We start from the raw sequence: 21,133 nt of genomic DNA, 5'->3' as shown, positions 1-21,133 counted from the left end.
CCGAGCGTAAATCACTTCTAATCTCCACCGTCCAGATGTGACGAATTAATTAATTCATTAAGCATTGTCCTCTCCTGGTAGCACACAAGTCCCCACCAATTCTAAACCCTCATTTCACCTCAACTTCTCTCCTGGACATAACGATTTTTTCTATTTTTGTCAAATACTACTAATATTCTCCCAAAATTAAATTACTATAATCTAACAGATAGCTATTAAGTTGATATATAAAAGAAAAGAAAGTTTAGAACAATTCCTTATAGTAGTCCATGCCATGGTTGAAGAAAACAAAATACTTTCTACAAAAAGGTGTCTAACTTAACAAAATTATGTTAAATTTGTCAATTCGATAATGAGAATATTACTATGGGAATTTTTAAGTAATTAAATGGTATATGTGCTAAATGTAATAACATAAGGGACTAAAACCGAAAATTGACATAAGTTGAGTGGTATAAATAAATATACCTTGGGCGATTTGAAAGTGTGGTGCATTGTGCGTAAGGCGCATTTTAAAAGCAAAGTTTAGTCAACCATCGTTGAAAGTTAAAGTGCACCACTCTTCACTTTCCACCTCACCCTCTAAACTTTGAATTAGACCTCTGTCTTTTCTTGCATGTTGTTATAAATATTATTATAATATTGTGATGTCTATCTTTAGGAGAAATTTTAGGGTTTCTTAGGGTTTGTGAGTTAAGTCGGTCTCCTATAAATAGAGGTTCTTCTTCATTGTATTTCATCCTTACAAGAGAAATAAGATTCCTCTCTTCTCTCTTTCTCTACAATTATTCTTGTTCTTTGCTTTATTATTTTATAACACGTTATCAGCACGAGACTCTACCACTCTTAATCTACAAATTCAAAATTGATGAGTTATTTTTTTGGTTGGAATATGCTATTGTTCGGTCCCTCTGACCACAAAAGGCTTTGCGGAGGCAAGATTTGAGCTTTGACTTTATAGTCTTATTTTCTCACCCTTACAGGTAAGTAGAGAGTAAATCTATTGCCATATTTCCTCAAAACGAGTCTAGTGGACATTATGCTTACGTACTATATGTAAAAGAACAACAATATTTTCCATGACGATTGAAGCAACCCATAAAGGCCTTGAATATTTGTATCCATTCTTTTTAGTGGATATTTAATTACAGGATAGCAAAACGTTAATTAGTTTGCAAGGCCTCGTATATGTACTATTTGAATTATCTAAAATTCCAATTATGCTTTTACATAATAATCTTATATTTATGTTTATGACCACTGGGAAGTGGTGATATTTTCATAGGATTATTGTGATTATAAAGGAAGATATGTTAGAGAAATATTTGTATTTATGCCTCGATTTGCTCCTGAAGTAGCAATATCTTAAAAGAAGTTTTAAGCTATCATAAATTGATATGGTTATGACACATTCAAATGATTATGTTTCATTCTTGAAGAATGAGAAATTTTGATAAATGTTTTAAATACAGATCCATTCCCTGAAGTGAATGTGATGATGTTTAGTAAAGATTATAAATACAGACGTGCTCTTGGCTGTGAAAATATCACGCCTCACCTCCAGAAGAGGTGGAATAATTAGAAAAGATATTCTAAATATTCTATGCAAGAAGTAAACATGCTCCCGAAGTAGCAAACTCTAAAATCTTCTCGGAAGTAGCTAATTTTGGACTTTACTCTAAACGGTAAAACATTAAACTTTGCTTGACATAGTAAATACGAAATTTACTCGAAGTAGCAAAACTCTAAAATTTACTCCAGTAGTATATTACAAAGTTACGTTTCAATCCTTCTATCCGCAAGGTATGATTAACCACCGACTTTTGTTTGCCTATACCGTTACCATCCGAAGCCCATCGTAATTTCATATTATTTTAATCTAGTTAACACGTTTTGTTAGTTTACGGACTTGTATAAATATGACATGTGCTTTTTCTTATAGCAAGTATAACACTTCACATGACCATTCATATACTAACGGAAAGTCTAATTTTAAAGTTAGACAGTTTCAATTTGATGCAAATCTTTTGCGACGTATTTTAACCTATTTCTAGTTAATTTTGAGTTGATATGAGGCATATGATTAACTTAAGGCTACTATTTTGTGGCACTAACTGTATAGGTTAAAGCTACTATGGATAACAGACTTTTAAGAATTGAAAAAAAAAAAAAAAAAGGGATATTACATACGGAAATTCTTATTTTGTAGCATATATATAAGTTTATTGATGAGATCAAAATATGCTTGTGCAATTTTATTACTATGGATATGCTTGAAGTTTATTATAATTTGCTTATCCACAATTGTTATTATGAATTTGCTTATAGACGATGGTGTTACTTATATGCTCGTAATATTTTCATATGTTTATTGTGCTTGAGTAAATTGTGCTTGAGTAAAATAATGAGCCGCTAAAAATTATGTATAAAGCTCATCTAAATGACCAAGTTTCATTCCCGAAGTGAATGAAGAAATACCACAACACACTCTTTGAAGAGATAAAATAACAAACGATATAGATGTTATTTTGTGGTATTAAAAGGTCATATGTGCTAATGTCGTATGTCAAATTATCTTGGATACCTTTATAACGTGTCATTCCATGGGATTTTGTAGAATATTTTCTATTATAACCACATTGATATAGCATTGGTTAGTTGTTATTTATTTTCCTGAAGGAAATAACAAATTCATGTATTTTTCTTGGTCAAGGATGTAATATTTATGTGGTCATCATTAAGATACGAAATATTCGGATGTTAATAGTGAATCTACCGAAGGAGATGTTTGAAATGCGAAGTTTAGAACATAATGTTTACTTTTCGTTATTATGAATTTATTATCTTTAAATGTAAATTAGTCCCTTTGTCTTACATGACATCGGAAAGATCTAATCAAATTCTCTTTCATGACAGTGTCTAAGCAATATGTGGTAGTACAAAATTAATGATCAAGGTCCGGAAAGCCTAATTATTTGTCTACAAGAATCATGACACTTTGGTAGTGTCCGAACAATATGTGATTATGGAGAATAAATTAAAGGCTCGAAGAGCTTATATACTATTATGTCAATTCTTGATTGTAATATACAAAATTGTTATGATCGAAACCCGAGTTATAGTAAACCCGAAGTTTACTAAAGTAAAATCATATTGAAGCTATAAATGATTGGAGGACTAAATATCTTCAAAATATCATAGTGGAAAAGAAATATGAATATGAAAGGTTACTCGATTTGTACAACAAATATAAGCATGATTTGCATGCCTGATAAACGAAGTTTATTGGTACAAAAATATTCATGTCATAGTAAACCGAATTTACTAAAACAAATAGCACATGGCATGGTAAACTGAAGTTTACTAGTATAGATAATTTTATCGGTTGGCATGAGCAATTTGGCCATCCGATTCAAATATGATGTACTTGAATATTCGACATATATCGAAGAACTTGAAGATTCTTCAAGAATTTATTTGTGTTGCTTATTCATGATGAGTTTATTATCTTTGGCTAATGTTGGGATTGAATCCTAAATTCGAAAAAATATAAGGTGAATACTGTTATGTGATGTCTTAAATAGATGCGTCGATGGTATGTGCGTTTATTGTCAACTTGCAATTTGACATATGCAAAGTTACTTGCTCAAAAACGATTGAGTTGAGAACGGTTATGTAATCAAGATAATTCATCTTGTTAATGCTAGTTTGTATATAAATAGCTAAACCATTGCTTATGAGAACAAAGCTTCATACGAGATATGATATATTACAACATCATTTGTATGCTTCGGACCAATAAATTATGATAATTCTCCCTTCAAAATTGGTTCGGGGTTAGGAACCGGATATTTCCATTTAACCGTTTTTTGTGGGGTATATGATTAATTAATCTACCATGATGCACAAAGATGAATTCCCTAAAGAAGATGGGATATATGTTAGTTTTTCTAACATAAAGAATAAGCGGTAAAAGGAATATGTTATGAATTATCATTAGTGTGACTCATTCAAAAGATAATTCAAAAATTAAGCATTTGCTAACAAAATTAATTTCTAATTTCAGTGTAAAACGAATGAAGGACGAGTCTACGACATGCATAAAGCGTGGTAGACTAATCGGTTCCAAACGCAATAATCATTGAAAAGAAAGAGGAGCAAATGATTAATGATCATTATAAGGAGGCAATGTGCTCTTGAAGACTTCGACTTGGTGAAACCTCATGAGAGTTTAGGTACCTAAAAATAATGGAAGTGATGAGATCTCGATAAGTTATGTCACATTGCGAACCGATACAAAATGATATATCGTCGACGATATCTTTGGTACAATATAGCGCAATATTGTAAAAGATTGTGAGGATCTAAATTCTAATTAAAGCATGCTAACATAGAAATTATTATCAAGTGAAATGACGCATCTTGGTAAGCGTAAAGCTTATTGAATGAGAAGATGTCACATATTTAAATAGAAATAGATGTTGTCACAACTTATATGAATTACTTGACAAAACTATATGAAAATTCTTCGAAGAATTTTAAATGATATACAAGTTGTAGAAATTTGTTCATAATTCTTATATGAATTAAACAAGCGATTTTATCACCTTAATGAATAACTAAGGGCACAAATGACTATTTATCCTTACGTCTTTGTAAAAATCAAAATCTGTCATATTGGTTAGTGCAAGTTGGTAACTTAAGAATTATTGAAACTCTTGAAGAGTTTTCAAAAGAAGTATATTATTTGTTAAAAGAAGTTGAAATGAGAAACAAAAGCCATATCTTTATGCAATTGATGCATTTATATATTTTGCTACGACTATAAGGGATTATAGTCATATGATGTTGGTCTATATGACAATCAAATCATATAAAGATAGCATCTATTTATAAAGCAAGTCAGGAATACACTTGCAGTGATTTCAATAATATCATATACCAATGCAACTCTATCCAAATGCGAAGACGCAAGCATTAGCCCAACTAAAGAGAGGATTCATAAAAGCACAAGTCATGCTTCATCAAAGTTGTTCTTCACACACGAGCTCCGGAAGAATGGTGATATCAACGTGCAAGAGATTTGTTCGAGCGTTAATATGGTGATTTATTCATTAAGTCTATACCAATGCAACCAAGTCTATAGCCGCAACTCTCAGTGAAGATGTGAAGATTCAAGTTTTTGGATTGAAGTTCTCATCGGGGGAGTTAATACGCGTTGTACTCTTTTTCCCTTTCAAGGTTTTTGTCCCTTTGGGTTTTTCCTTGTAAGGTTTTTAATACCAAATAGTGTATTATTAGAAATATGTACTCTTTTTCCTTCACTAGAATTTTTCAGGTTTGGGTTTTTTAGTAAGGTTTTAATAAGGCATATTATCTATCGAAATAGACATCGAGGGGAGTGTTATAAATATTATTATAATATTGTGATGTCTATCTTTAGGAGAAATTTTAGGGTTTCTAGGGTTTGTGTATTCTCTCCTATAAATAGAGAGGTTCTCTTTGTATTTCATCCTTAACAAGAGAAATAAGAACTCTCCCCTCTTCTCTCTTTCTCTACAATTATTCTTGTTCTTTGCTTTATTATTTTATAACACATGTTCTATTTTTCTTGATTCTTCTTTTTTTTTCTTATTACCCCTCTCAAGCGACTGCTGGTATTTGATAAGTACAACTAGGTTTGTCGATATTTTATATTAGCACTTCTTAAGAGAAAATTATATTTCTTTAATAAATTTACTAACCACACAAATGCTATGATACCCTTAATAGTATAAACTTTAAATATCTGAATATTATAGCACATTTAAAATTATAATTATTAAAATAATTTCTTATTAAACTTTGTATAAAATTAAATTATGACAAATAAAGTGAAACGAATGGCGTAGAAATCTAAGCTTTGATTCAATTTTAGGACACTTGGTGTCCGAGTTTGATTTTTCTAGAAAATTGTTGCCTGTTTGAATTTGATTTGAAAGAATGAGTTTGAATTTAATCATTGGAGAGCAGTATGCATAGTGACGTGATTCTTTAGCATCAAAACGCAACTTTCGCTCCCCAAGCAGATTTGAGATGTCAAAAGCCAAGTTCGAGAGTTAATACCTAAAAGGTTAAAACCATCTAAATTATTCATGTCTTGCAAGTTTAACATTTAAATTCTTATCGGTGATGATTCGAATCCCACATTATAATCATCGCTCTCATTTCCCCTTCCTGTACCCTCATGTAATTTAAAATAAAAATAAAAAAAGAGCATCGAGTCACATAGGGAGTGACTCTTTTTGTATGCATAATAGTTAAAAAAAGCAAATAGCATATGGCACGCCCTCCGTCCCAATTTATGTGGATCATTTGACTAGACATAGAATTTAAGAAAGAAAAGAAGAGTTTTTAATTTTGTGTTTGAGTTTTTAAATTTATGGTCCAAAATAAGCCTTAGATAAATGTGTAGCTGTAAATTATCTCATAAAATAAAATTGGTACTAAAAATATAGAAATGTGACATTCTTTTTAGAAAAGACTAAAAAAAAAGTGTAACACATAAATTTTGACAGAAGAAGTATTCAAATTTATTTTTAAAAATTAATTATTGTTCTTTTTATTTTATTTTTTTTCTTCTTTCCTTATTCATTTTTCTCTTCTCCAAATCTTTTACGTTTTATGCCAACAACAGTAAACTTAGTTGAAACTTGTAACTTGTAAACGTTCCATCGCTATCTAAAATCGCATTTGTTTTAAAGTTTAGGAGTACAGTAAAATTTTGTAAATATGTAGGGTCGTCGTTTAAAATGAAAAAAAAAAGGGTCCAACTTGGTGAATTTGGTGGGAGGTCCAATCAGTAAATTCAGAGGATACGACTCTTTTTGACTTTTCAGGAGTTGCATTTCTTTTTGACTCTACCAACTTCTTATTCAACCCCAATTTTCCAGCACAAAGCAGACTTTGAGGAAAATTTTGTAGTAGTAGTAATTTCTTATGTTCAATCAGAGGCAAATTGTTTAACAAGAAGGGCTCGTTTGGTTGGGAAACAAGTTATCCCAAGATTAATTATTGCGGGATTAGTTATCCAAAATTGTTATCCCACCCTCAATAAAAGAAGAACGCCTTTTGTTTACTTACTGTACCAACAACAAATTACAGAGCTTTAGAGTATTTCAGGATTTTCAGTTCAGTATGGCAAATGCTTGTCCTTTTTTTCCCTTCATATTTGTTAATACATGATATTTGTAAGTAAGAAAATGAGATCTCTTGCCTTCTTATAATTTGAATAGGAAAAAATGACATTTTTGAATCTCTTATGTGTTTTTCCAAATCTCTGATGTGAATCCCTTGCAAAAAGGTCATAACACCGAAAAAAAAGTTTGTATTTCTCCCCTGAAATGTTAATTTCACTCAATAATCTTAAATCTCACAAACTAATTTTTCAATATTACCGTCCAGGACTTCCACAAACTTTTAGTTTCAAACTTTTACTTCAAATACTCTTTTGCAATCCCAATATAAACATTGTCCATGCCTATTCAGTTTGATTAATCACTCATTGTAACTATGTATATAAATTTTATTCAACTGATATGACTTCTAGTCTAGTTTAACATTTTTTTACTACACAAAAAGCCTCAGACCTCCAATTCTATTTGTAGAACATTGTCTGAAAATAAAATTGCTTGATCCATCTAAAGCTTTAATTAATCAAAGAGTTCCCATACCTACCTAAAAGATATACATACTTGCTGTGCCCTATTCTATAAATGTCCAATGAATTTCATCTGTAGACTTATAACAGGCATTATATATGCATACAGACTTGCCTCATTGTGTCAGCTGTAGCTTGCAGGGGAGAACTATTACTACAAAACAACTGAAAAGTCTACTTATAAACCAAGGGAAATTGCAATATCCAGAATGCATGTTTCATTAGCAAACATTTGAAATCAGAATGAGAAAATAATTAGCAAGCTGTTATCTTACTAATAAAATTACATAATCAAAACAACAAATTTCTTCCCTATTTCTTTGGTTAGAAATTTTCAAAAAGCTTCTAGAGCACCAGAAGTTTATTGCTGGATTACCAATGGTGGGAAGTAGTTTCTCAGATTTGGCATCAGCAATAACCTCTCTCCAAACTCAGTTAGTCATCCTTGCGCGCCTTACGCCTGAAAAGCATATAAAAGAGTGATAACAACCATTGCCAAATGACAATCAGCCAGTTTCTCGACTTTGGTTTAGGCTCTGGTCTTGGTCCAAACAGTCCTTTGTAAAGTTCCTTTTGTTTTTTATAGACGGCCTTCTCGTGTTCTGCAATCAAATGCAATTCCCTAGCAATGGCCTTATCTTGTGGGGCAAGCTTACGTGCTTTAAGGAAGTCCTCACGAGCTGCATCGGTCTGACCAAGTACAGACCTAGCCTTTCCACGTCTAAACAACGCTTTCACATTGTTTTCATCTTCTGCCAGAACCTAATTCATAATCAGTGAATCAAGCTCAACATTTACTAACCTCAAAACTTGTGAAAAAAGAGTTCCGAATGATGAGTTTAGGAAGATAACGCAAATAAATTTCATATTTAGCTGCTCTACTGCTGGCATGGATGCACTTAGTCCTGAAAGAAATTGGACGATTGTACTCTCAACGGTAAAAAAAAAAAAAAAGCCAAAACAAAATTAAATCATAGCAAATTAACAGGGCAACGTCTTTAGCAAGAATTATGAACTTGTAGGTCTTTCTTCTACAAGAGAAAGTAAGGCCATGCAGATTCCATTTTCCAGAGTCTCCATAAGTTAACAAAAAGATAGTAAGCTACATAAACAAAACAAACTAGGAGAAAAAATTATCTACAGAAACAGGAGGCAGCAACACGTATCTAAACCTTTTGTTTGAGTAAACTCGTATCTAAAAGTTGAAAAAGTGTATGCTTACAATGCTACATTGTGCAATGGCTTCATCATATCGCTGGAGCTTCAGCAGACAGGCTGCTGTGTTAAGATGGCAGGGATTCTTTACTGCTAAAGCCATGTCCCGGTACTTACCAAACAGCTGAAACATGAAGTCATCTCCCATATATGCTATGGCCTAAGGATCAAAAATAGAATACCATGTACTATGAGGATAGAGGAACTTATATGGGCACAGGAAAATATAAGCGAATCAATTATAAGCAGTGGTGAGACCATTTCATACTGTTGCATAGCCTCCTCAAGTTTCTCTTCCTTGAATAAAGCATTTCCATCCATCTTTCTTCTATCTGCTGCCCCAATTCTCTCCTCTACTGTCATGTCACCTCGTGCTTTCCCCTAAATATATTGCAAAGAAAAAGATGAGTACCAGCACCTTCAAGTATAAACCAGAATTTAGTTAAGGAACAAACAACTCACTTCTCCGGTCTCATCAAAGCCAATCAACTCGACTTCATACAAAACATCAGCCGAAGGTGGGACATTAGGGAAAGAGAAGCTTCCTTCTTTTCCATAGGCTAGTTCCTGGCCAACATGCAATAGAGCACGCTCACCAGATTTCATGCTGTTAATGCCAATAGCTAGGCCAGTCATTTCCTTTTTCTCTGCAAGAAAACAACAGGACAACACATTTTATTTATATTGTAAGAGCCTGTATGGGTTACTTAATGGTAAATAACTAAGAAGTGTTAAGTGCTGAAACAGTGAAACTGATTGCACAAATTAGCAATTAGTACGTGTTTTGATGGAAATGCTGAAACTGATAGTAAGTAGTTTATGTGTTTGGCAAAAAATTGTTGATAAGGTTCTTTTTGGTAAATGACTAAAAGCCCTCCTCTAAATTCATATGTATCTTTGTAAGTAAATGGGGAACGACGGAAATGGAATAGAGGGAAGTTAGGAGTTTGTTTTGCGGAAGGTATTTTGATAATTAGAAAAAATATTAAGGATACAATAGTAAAAATCTTGGTCAAACTAAAAGCGCTCATAAGCTGAAAAGCAATAAGTTGGGGGTAAACAAATTATGACTTTTGGTTGATTTTAACTTATAAGTACTTTGGGTGTTTACCAAACACATAGATAAGGCAAAAGGCGCTTATAAGCCGGTTTGAAAAAAGAAAAAAGAAAAAAAAACACTACGTCAACTCTATTGTAACTTCTTTAAAGTTTTATAACATTTCATGACACTTGCTTTTTTTCCATGAAGAAAAACACATACATGTGGAAGCAAGCTATCACAAAATCTATAAGCATCAATGGCTAATTTACTATCGCAAAAACACAGAGGATAAAAAGAAATCAAAATAATGACGCTGAATGTCCTGCAATATCGTTAATGGATATATACCTTTTCCTATAACCAGCTCAAGAGGTTGTTGTTCATGCCATGTATCTTCAAACTTGTGCTGGGTGCTTTCAGCCCATGCCCTGTAATGCACTATAAAGAAAATTCCAGTCATTTTATGCACTTGAAAGGGAAGAAAGACAGACTCAATCTCATCGAAATTTGAATAATTATACAAGAAATACAACAAAGAGACTGCAAAATTAACTAGTGACTGCAGTGATGGACTGCACTGAATCTGTGTGGCATGCAATAGTCAATGCCAGCCACCATTAAAAGTATAATGCGGCCGTAAAAAGAGGGTAAAAATATGCAGCGCATATATGTAGCACACTTGGCACCATATGGATAATTTGGAGTGAGAACTAACAGAGCTTTCGAAGAGAAGGGATTGCTATGCCGCGAGCCTCGTATTTTGTTTCTTGTTAATTTTTGGTGCACCTATGAGATTCCAGTTATGAAAGATGATGGACACTAGTTGTAGAAACTATATTTTCGGTTAGCTTCTCGGTTTGCCATCAAATCACTACATTTATTACTTTATAGAATCAAATAATCATGATTAGAAAATTAAAGTTGATTATCAAGCCTTAACATTATGGTATTAGATTTCATAGTGTAAGTCGGAAATTTTTATTATATTTTACTTTTTACATTAATAAACACCTAAGTACTAGTTTTTTTTTCATATAAAGAACAACAATATTTTTTTATACATGCAGTAGTTTTCACTTTTCATATTATTTTATAGGGAAAAGGCATCATTACCCCCTAACTTTGACTGAAGTTACTACGCCACACCTTACCTTTTCAGCGGTCCTATTTCATAACACCCTCAATGCTGACATGGCAAGGAGAGTGTATTCACAAAGAGAGTGAGAAACATAAAATCTGATAAAAATATACACCTGTCATTTTTTAATTGGGTACTTCACATTTAATTACACCAAATTAATCATCATTAAAGCTTAAAGTTTTTTTCTTTTAATTTCTTTTTTCAAAAGATCTTGTTAACTCCGGCAAATATGAGATTCGGAATAGATTTTGTCGCTGGAATTCGAAGCTCGCCGGAAATTTTTTTGTCGCCAAAATTTCAAATTCCGGCCATGTGTTTTGAATCTCGCTGGAAAAAAAAAAGTAGGAAAAGGGGCAGCCATGGTAGGCTTGCACAGGAAAGAGAAGAAGAAAGGAAAATAAAAAAAGATTAAATATACATGTGGCAAGGAGAGTGTGTGTCACTCTCTCATAAGAGTTTGGATATCCAATTTCAGGGTGGTATTTATTATGTTTTTAAAAAGTTTAGGGGGTAATAGGACCCTTGAAAAGGTAAGGTGTATCGTAGAAACTTCGGCCAAAGTTCAGGGGGTTAATGATGCCTTTTCCCTATTTTATACATGAGGGATAACTATACTCTTTTTTATAGGTAAAACAAATACATTTATTAGCAATAGATGTGTCGGAAGACAAATGATAAAGAGTCTTTTTGTGTTACTATTTGTTTACCAAATAACTTCTTATTTGTTATTTCTCATTTATTTCTAATAGCTAGGGTAGTTAAAAAAAAAAAAAAAAAAAGGGCAGCCCGGTGCACTAAGTTGCCGCTATGCGCGGGGTCGGGGAAAGGCCGGACCCAAGGGTCTATTGTACTGCGACCTTACCTTGCATTTCTGCAAGAGGTTGTTTCCACGGCTTGAACCTGTGACCTCCTGGTCACATGGCAGCAACTTTACCAGTTACGCCAAGACTCCCCTTTAGAAATTTACTTGAAGGGGTACAAAATAAAATTTCTATGTTTAGAATAGGAATGCAGGAGTTGTTAATTCATATTTCTCATATTTTAATTTACCTCATTTGACTTCCCCTAAAACTTTTTAGTATTTGAGATAAATAAATAATTATAAACTCAACCGTAACTTAATCATTTAGGATAATAAAACAAATACAAGATAGGATAAAGTGAAGTAATATTGGCCAAACGAATTGTTAGGATAAAAAACTTTCTCCAATTTAAATCAAATTTATTTTGTCCCATAACAAAGATCAATAGTTTATTGATTATTCTACATCTATTACAGCTCCTGCATTATAGTCCATGTATTAAGTTCTCAGCAAACCAACCAACAATTTTACTTATTCAACTTTTTTGATAGCTATCACATTCATGTTTTGTTGAGGGATAGTCCCTCCATAAGAAAACAAAGAGATCCTTTTTCTAGATACTTTTGTCATAAAATAGGAATAGAACATGAAAAGAAGGTATCTAGGAGATGGATAAAGAGCACTTGACCAAAGAAAAAAAAGATAAGCATGAGTTGAACGATTCAGAGAAACGACAAAGATAAAAAAGCAGGTGTTATGTTTCCTAAACATGCATAAGAAGATGAATGCAACAACTGGCATTAGGAGAAAGCTATTAGGAAAACAAGATACTTGTAGTTTAGCAGTGCAGAAAACATGCTAGGATCCAACCGATTAACTCAAATAGATATATCTGAACCAAGGCAACGAATAGAATCCTTCTCAAGATAATAGCAAGATTGTTGAAATTGCAAAAAAGAACATTTTTCATGAAATAGCGGCAGCTAGGGGTGTTCATGGTTCGGTTTGGGTCGGTTATTGGTTAAAACCATAACCAAACCAATTTAGTCGGTTTTTAAATGTCTAAAACCATAACCAAACCAAGTAAAATAATAACCACCGGTTTGGTTATTGTCGGTTTGGTTCGGTTTTGGTTCGGTTTTCAATTTATTTCTGACAATTCAAATGTTCTCTCTCTACATTCTTCAAATTTCTTATGAAGCTCTTTTTTTCTCACGGCCCACAAAGGCGAACTTTGCTGCATATTGAGGGAAAGACATGCTGATGGCAATGTAAAATGAAAAGAGATAGTAGGATTTTTACTTTTTACCCTTATGCTTACGACTTATTAGAGTTGGGCTTGGATTGTTGGACTTGGACATATTCTTTTAAGATGTGGGCCTTAAAAATAAGTAGACCAAAATTAAATTAATAATTAAAAGGTATAAAATATCTTTAATTATTTATGAAAAGTTAATATTATACATATAAATAATTATAAATTTTATGTATATAATTATCGGTTTGGTTCGGTTATTTATTCGGTTATTTTTTACTATAACCATAACCAAACCAAATATTATCGGTTTTCAAATTTAATAAACCAAACCAAACCAAATGTCGGTTTTTTATTCGGTTTGGTTAAATTTTCGGTTTGGTTTTGGTTTTAACCAAAACTGTGAACAGCCCTAGCGGCAGCTTAAGAGAGAAACTGCTCATTCTCAACCAGTCAAAATATAATAGGGGTACAGCTTTTTTTCTGGAACCAGAAGTTGGGATAGTGAAGGAAGGTGAAAAAACAACCAAACAACAATAATCTTAGCTTTGACTTACAGAAGCATGTTGCGTATTTCGATGGCTTCTGACCATGACCTTCTTTAATAATTTGCTTGGTTACTTTTTCATGGAGGATTTCCACTTCAGTATCAACTTTTGGCGGCCCAGCATCATCCTGTGGAAGTTCTCCACGACCGACTGAAGAGCCTTCAGTGATGATTTCGTCAGTACCACCCTGATCTGTATATAATTTAAACAAACCTTCTTCAGAAACAAGTATGAAGAAGCAGTTTAAGACTGTAGGTCTAACTTCTCCCCAAAGAATAGCCTTCACTTTAACAGTTAGTTTAGCATCCATGATCCCAATTCTTAACCGCAAGATATACGGCTAGTCACTAGTTAAGTGGACTTGGATAAAACCAAAACAAGGTGCAGGAGGAACTCACAATGACAATATAAAATTACAATACTTATAGGATTCCCAAGAAATTCTTGGGTGAAATTAGTTGAACCTCGCAGCACATTGCTTCCATTTTGAAAAGGAGAAAAAGGGTTGTCAAATATGGCAAAATTACTCCCAACTTTGTTGCTAACCAAATTTATCATCCAACAAGTAGGTGGAAAACTCTCTCAAGAACAACATGAATGTCTCTAAAATACATTACTTCATATTGCAGCATTATCTTTGTCAGTATCAAATTTTGAAATTTACTTCATATTCCAAAAGCATATTAAAAAGCTAAGGGGGCAAAGATGAATAATATAACCTGGGAAAACTTTCCAACCCCAATTATACCAAGGAATCAGAATAGATCATATTTATCTGAATTAAGAGCTAAGAATTTATAAATGATAGTAAGGAGTATCATTTAGCCATAAGTTAAAGCATTACCTATTGATGAATGCTCCTCCTCTACTTGAGACATTATTTGAAACCCAAGTGCCCTTCACTCCAATGTAAAAATAAAAAGATTGTATTATGAAAACTGGAGCTCAAAAGAAATGGAATCTTTATGGAAAGAAAAAGTCAAAATTAAAGTAGCTTAATTGAACAATTTACGAGTATTAATCAACTGGGATTTCACAAGAAGAGGAATAATATTTACAAGGGTTACCAAGTATTAATCTTCTTGACAGATAAGGAGTATTCGTATAGGTGTCAAAAGTCGCATGAAATTGATGTGCAGGCTATGGGTTTATGTGGGCAGTTGAGCATTTGCTTTGAAATTATCGAACAAGATTCCAGATCGACGGAGAGAAAACAAGCCATTTTTTTGCGCGGATTGCCCTTCTTTTGGGGTGGTCTTTAAATTTTACCCCTCATATTTGTGGTCTTTAAATTATCTTTCCTCATATTATTAATCTTTAATTTTTACCTTGGCATTCTATTTCGAGCGTTGCATAGAAATCGGCGAGGTTTTGAGTTCACATTCCCGCTCAAGTATAAATTAAAAAAAATTATAAGGCAAGGTTTGAATCGCGTGTATGCCAGACTCGGCATACTCTTGTTAAGGAATTATCAAATTTATGTCAGACCCGGCATACTCATGCCTTATGAGCAGACTTGGCATAAGTATGCCGGGTCCGACATAACTTTAGTAATTCCTTAACAAGTTTATGCCTGTAGGGGCATACTTTTAATGGGCAAACTTTTATGCCGGACCCGACATAAACTTGTGAAGGAATTACCAAAGTTATGCCGGACCAAGCATACTTATGCCAAAGTCTCCGCTCATAAGGCAAAAGTATGCAAATGGTGGTCTTTAATTATTGCCCTTCCGAGCCAAAAGCAACATAGTAAAAAGACATTATTACCCCTGACCGTTACATATAAAAACAAATATCGTTATTCTCAAATCCTTGCTTCTTTCATATCGTTAACCCAGGCCAACTTCGTTCCCAATTTTTCACATTATTCAAATCGTTGTTCCAAGCTGATTTCTCGATTGATTTTTTGCTACAACATCGTAAAAGGTACAAATCTTAATTCAACTCAATTTAACGATTTTATTGAGTTTAGATTGTTAATATTTGAAAAAAATCATCTTCTACGACACGATTATTAAGAAACGGATGACATACGGCTCGGATTGAAAATTGCGCATGATAAAATTAATCAACAAAAATAGAATTGATTGGATTTGTTGCTTTGTTCGATTTTAATTACTTTATACCTTAATTAAATTAGTATACAATGCTTATTTACTTGAAATTGTAATAATAATAAATTCAATTTAAATCGGCAATGCTTATCGATTTAAACTTGAATTAAGGCAAGCTTGCAATACGGGAGGCAAAAGGTCAATTTACAAAAGCGTACGGTATGCCGTTCCGGCAACTTTCCGAACAATTTCATAACAAGTATCGGAGAGAAGGCAAAATTTACGGTTTATATAGAAGTATAAATTAGTCCGATTGCGTCAATCCTCTAATTGCAATAGCATTGCGGGCATTTGATTTAAATTGGATGAAGGTAGAGGAGGTTTTCAATTTTTTTAAACCAAAAACAGTTATTGCATTATCATCAGCAAAACAAAAAGTGCTCATGCCGGAGGAGGCAAAAGTTCAATTTACAAAAGAGTATAGTATGGTTATCGGCAATGTTATGAACCAATTTCATAACAAGTATGCCGGAGAAGGCAAAAGTTCTGGTTTATATAGAAGTATAAATTAGTCCAGTTGCGTCAATCCTCTAATTGGAATAACTGTTGCAAGCATTTGATTTAAATTGGATGAAGGTAGAGGAGGTTTTCATTTTTTTTTTATTTTTTTTAACCAAAAACAGTTACTGCATTATCATCAGCAAAACAAAAAGTGCTTATCCGGAGGTAGGCAAAAGTTCAATTTACAAAAGAGAATAGTATCGTTATCGGCAATGTTATGAACCAATTTCATAACAAGTATCGGAGAAGGCAAAATTTACAGTTTATATAGAAGTATAAATTAGTCCGGTTGCATCAATCCTCTAATTGCAACAAGCATTGCAGGCATTTGATTTAAATTGGATGAAGGTAGAGGAGGTTTTCAATTTTTTTATTTTTTTAAACCAAAAACAGTTATTGCATTATCATCATCAAAACAAAAAGTGCTCATGCCGGAGGAGGCAAAAGTTCAATTTACAAAAGAGAATAGTATGCCGTTATCGGCAATGTTGTGAACCAATTTCATAACAAGTATCCGGAGAAGGCAAAAGTTCTGGTTTATATAGAAGTATAAATTAGTCCAGTTGCGTCAATCCTCTAATTGGAATAACTGTTGCAGGCATTTGATTTAAATTGGATGAAGGTAGAGGAGGTTTTCATTTTTTTTATTTTTTTAAACCAAAAACAGTTAGTGCATTATCATCAGCAAAACAAAAAGTGCTCATGCCGGAGGAGGCAAAAGTTAAATTTACAAAAGAGTATAGTATCGTTATCGGCAATGTTGTGAACAAACTTCGAACAAGTATGCGGAGAAGGCAATACTTCTATTTAGAAGCCATTAAAGTAAAATTCTACAAACCTACGGATACTTACACTTCATTACACATACATTTAAATATATATATGTCCACAAAACATAAAATCCTAACTTCATAAGTACATCGGTTCTAATTTCATGTGTACCATTCCAAATTGCCCCGTCGTCAATTTGGCCGGTGTAATTTGGAATAACCTCTGCCTTACAAATCGTAATTCTCTTCGCAGATCATCATTTTCTCTGCTTAGAGCACCATAAAGAGCCCTCAGAAAATCTATGTCTCTTTTGATATCAGCAATTTCATGAGTAATTTGCAAATTTGCAATATTAGGATGAATTTGGTTATGAAGATGGGCATGTTCATGTGCTTGCCCGTGGCCACCATTAACATGTACAATATGTTGATTTTGGTTCATTTTGTATGTGATTATATCGATTTTCGAAGTAAAGTGTTTTTTTTTTTCCTTCTTCCAAAAGTTGTGTTGGTTTATATAGAAGTATAAACCAACGCAAGCTTGTTGGATGGATTTGATTTAAATTGGATAAAGACGAGAGGAGGTTTTTCGGTTTCATGAAAATAAGCTGTTGCAATCTCATTGGAATAGCATTGCGAAACGATTACTCCGTTTTTGAAGAATCTTTGGTAGCGGCGAGAACTTGTTTACAAAATGGTAGAGTATGCCGTGTCGGCATACATCATGACTTTACATGCAAAGTCTGTGGGAAGAAATGAGAACTTAAATTTTCAAAACTAACAACTTAAATACATTTCATTTTGGTTTTTTCTCAAGTGAATCTTTCTTTATGCGGGAAGTTTAACAAAAAAATGACACCAAGATGCATCTACGTAGCCTTGACGGCAAATGGGACGCCACCTACAATTATGTTAATCATGAAACCAAGCTAATACTTGTCAATGATGGTGTAAATTTTCAACAATTCACTCAACGGATATTTGCGGGGCATACACAAGATACTCGGCAAAAAGAGACCAACATATGGTTTGACACCGGTGAGAAAACATCAAAGGGATGCGTGTAACAAACGACATTGATCTTCACACTTGCTTGTGCACTGCTCAACAACAATGACAACTTCGAAATTCCCGTTTCATATTAGAGTTCAATTCGGTGATGCGGAGAACAACCCATTACAAGAACATCATAATGACTCTATCCTAATGACGAAGGACAAACCATAGAGGAAATTGACAAACAACTTTGCATTGCTTATGAAGAAGACATGTCGAAATTGGCTTGGATGATGAACAACACGCCACATTGGACATAACCTTGGGATTCCACATGAGCGGAGCGAGATAGTAACTCCTAACCGGACACCTCGGCGGCTACGATGGCAATCGCCAAACATTGAGCAAGTTGTAAACAATGACCTTTCTCGGCATCAACTTGATGAATGTTGTATCACTTACTCCGAGCATGACGGTTGAAAGGCGAGAAACACGGCCATGCAACAAAAGAAAGACACTCAAGAGGAAGAGGATACAAAATGATACACAAATTTTGACACCTAGTGCATCGATTGATCAAATAGAAGTTGGCATTTTATTCAAAGACAAAGATACGTGAAAAAGTGCATGAATAACATTGCAATTACTCGTCATCAACGGTACAAGGTAGAAAAGTCATGCACGCAACGGTATTACATCGGATGTGTTGAACCAACTGCGTTTGGCGTTTCCACGGTTCAAGGTTCGGAGGATCGAACTTTTCAAAGTAGTTAACTTTGAAAAGAGACATAGTTGTTCAATAAATTTCATCGCCTCGACATGAGGAATGCAACTTCAAAAGTCATAGCGGAATACATTACGGACCTAGTACGCCATACACTCTGAGAGATAACACCCAAATTTGTCATTGAAGAAATGAGAAGCGAGATATGGCTTGCACATTGGTTACCACAAAGCATGGCGTTCCCTCCGACACGCTTATAATGTCATAAGAGGAACGCCGGAAAATAACTACACACTTCTACCGCAATATCTTCACATGATGAAATTAAGAAATCCTGGGACGATTGCTAACATCAAATGGACTGCGACAATAAGTTTAAGTATGCTTTTTTCGCTTATGGAGCATCAATTGAGGTTGGAAACAACTGCCGGACCGGTAATAATGGTGGATGCAACCTTCTTGAAATCAAAATACCGCGGTGTGCTCATGATAGCGTAGCAAAAGATGGAAACAACGGCATATTTCCTCTAGCATTTGGTATTGCGGACTGCGAGAATAATGAATCCTACGGGTGGTTCTTCGGACACGTGAAAAAGGTGTTTGGCACGCGCAAAGACCTATCAATTCTTTCCGATCGCCACGCGTCAATTGCAGCGCAATCAAAAGCGTATCCGGATACCCGGCATGGAATATGCATCTACCACATGGAGAAGAACTTGCAAAAATATTTCCCGTACGAGCGATCCTATCCTTTGTTCTACAATGCGGCAACTACCTACAAACGAGGGCGAGTTTCGTACCTATATGTCACGGATACAACAAATCGACCCAAAATTGAGAATACATAGAAGAAGAACCACCGAGAAAGATGGGCACGTTCGTTCCACACCGACGGGCGTTACAACATGCTCGCGACGAACAATGTCGAGACAATGAATTACGTATTGAGGAAAGCAAGGGAGTTGCCAATAATGGCATGTATTGATTACATCCAGAACAAGGCTGCAAAATTGGTTTTACCAGAGAAAATTGGATGCAACAGGACCGTCCCATGACCTGACATGTTGGGCTGAAAAGATTCTGCTTGAAAAGATAAGTAGAGGCTTCACAATGAAAGTAAGTACATTTTCCCAACATACACTTCAATATTAGTTTGGTGAGCAATGCATAGTTTAATTTTAACCAAACACAAAAGTTATCATTGGATAAAGGAAGAACTATGACCCCGTTTTTATACTTCGTTCTGTAGGAAGGCGATTCTTATTTTAACTAGCATGGAATTATCTTAGGTAAGGGCATAATTATGACTTGTTTTTATACTCACAATGAAAGTAAGTAGATTTTACCAACATACACTTCAAATCTTAGTTTTATGAGCAATGTATAGTTTAAAATCAAACAAACACAAAAGTTATCTTGGACAAAGGAACAAGTTTGTGACCCTATTTTATAAATAGTTCGCCGGAAGGAGCGGACTCTTATTTTCTTTGTACGGGAAGTATCGGAAAGGGCATAACTCTCACATAATCGAAAATTGCCGAAAAAATATCACTCATTTATATTGTCAATTTCCACGGGTAGAAAACATAACTCCGTCAAATTTGTTGTGAAAGATGAAGGATATCAATACAATGTAGACACGAAGAATATGACTTGTGAGTGCTTGGAGTTCCAAGGCGACGAGTTACCGTGCACACATGCCATGGCGATTATAGACAAAAGAAGTTTGCCAAAATCTACATCTTTGTGCGAAATTTGGTTCAAGAAACAAGCACGAGAGACATACAAAGGTGAAATACTATCGGTTGGAAATCAAGACTCATGGATTATTCCACAAAACATTATGGATATTAAAATAATGCGCTTTGATGTTAAAATAAGACCTGGAAGAAAACAAACAAAAAGATATCGCCCAAGAAGAGAATCGACAAAGTACACATACAGATGTGGTAGATGCAAGTTCTTTGGACACACTAGGGCAACTTGTAACCACAGTCCAGCTCTCGATCCATATTCAAGACGATACGGGAAGAGGAAATTGTCATCCTAACATCACACTCTTATACATGGTTTATATGAATTGATCTTATGATTCTTGACGCATAATGCGCACTACTGCTGAAAGAAATGGCAAAACTTTGGTAGTACTAAGGCGAGACTTCAAGCATCAATCACACATTTATTCTTGTCCATTCTTTCTTTTATTATTTTCTTTTACTAAGTTGTTATCTTCTTGTTGTTGATAATAAAAAACTATATAAGAGAAAGAGATAAATGTCCCTACATGAAATCTACAATTCTCTACCATAAAACATTGAGGAAAAA

At 34.0% G+C, this 21,133-nt stretch overlaps 1 protein-coding gene across 2 annotated transcripts; it reads right to left on the bottom strand.

Annotated features, from left to right (window-relative positions):
* Window positions 1-7,900: 7,900 nt before the first annotated feature.
* Window positions 7,901-14,844, bottom strand: LOC132063158 (peptidyl-prolyl cis-trans isomerase FKBP42). Of its 2 annotated transcripts, XM_059455603.1 has the most exons (8): window positions 14,771-14,844; window positions 14,548-14,600; window positions 13,713-13,895; window positions 10,305-10,394; window positions 9,377-9,561; window positions 9,173-9,295; window positions 8,922-9,074; window positions 7,901-8,461 (listed from the first exon to the last, which is right to left on the bottom strand). In XM_059455603.1, exons 2-8 carry the CDS (start codon window positions 14,579-14,581, stop codon window positions 8,135-8,137), a joined length of 1,095 nt encoding a protein of 364 aa, XP_059311586.1. In that variant the 5' UTR covers window positions 14,582-14,600; window positions 14,771-14,844; the 3' UTR covers window positions 7,901-8,134. The 2 variants fall into 2 exon arrangements, with proteins under 2 accessions (XP_059311586.1, XP_059311585.1); XM_059455602.1 differs by lacking the exon at window positions 14,771-14,844 and having other exon boundaries at window positions 14,548-14,659.
* Window positions 14,845-21,133: the final 6,289 nt, after the last annotated feature.

The sequence above is a fragment of the Lycium ferocissimum genome, chromosome 7 (genome assembly GCF_029784015.1).
Source record: "Lycium ferocissimum isolate CSIRO_LF1 chromosome 7, AGI_CSIRO_Lferr_CH_V1, whole genome shotgun sequence".
Taxonomy (NCBI): Eukaryota; Viridiplantae; Streptophyta; class Magnoliopsida; order Solanales; family Solanaceae; genus Lycium; species Lycium ferocissimum.
Note: the sequence above shows the minus strand (reverse complement) of the source record. Positions and strands in the feature narration are given on the sequence as shown.

Excerpts from the sequence above, each read along its gene's own strand:
- LOC132063158 (XM_059455603.1), bottom strand. The coding sequence starts at position 14,581 with ATGTCTCAAGTAGAGGAGGAGCATTCATCAATAG. Across the intron at positions 9,296-9,376 it reads GCTTTGATGAGACCGGAGAA|GGGAAAGCACGAGGTGACAT; the intron begins GTGAGTTGTTTG and ends CAATATATTTAG. Across the intron at positions 8,462-8,921 it reads CCATTGCACAATGTAGCATT|GTTCTGGCAGAAGATGAAAA; the intron begins GTAAGCATACAC and ends ATTATGAATTAG.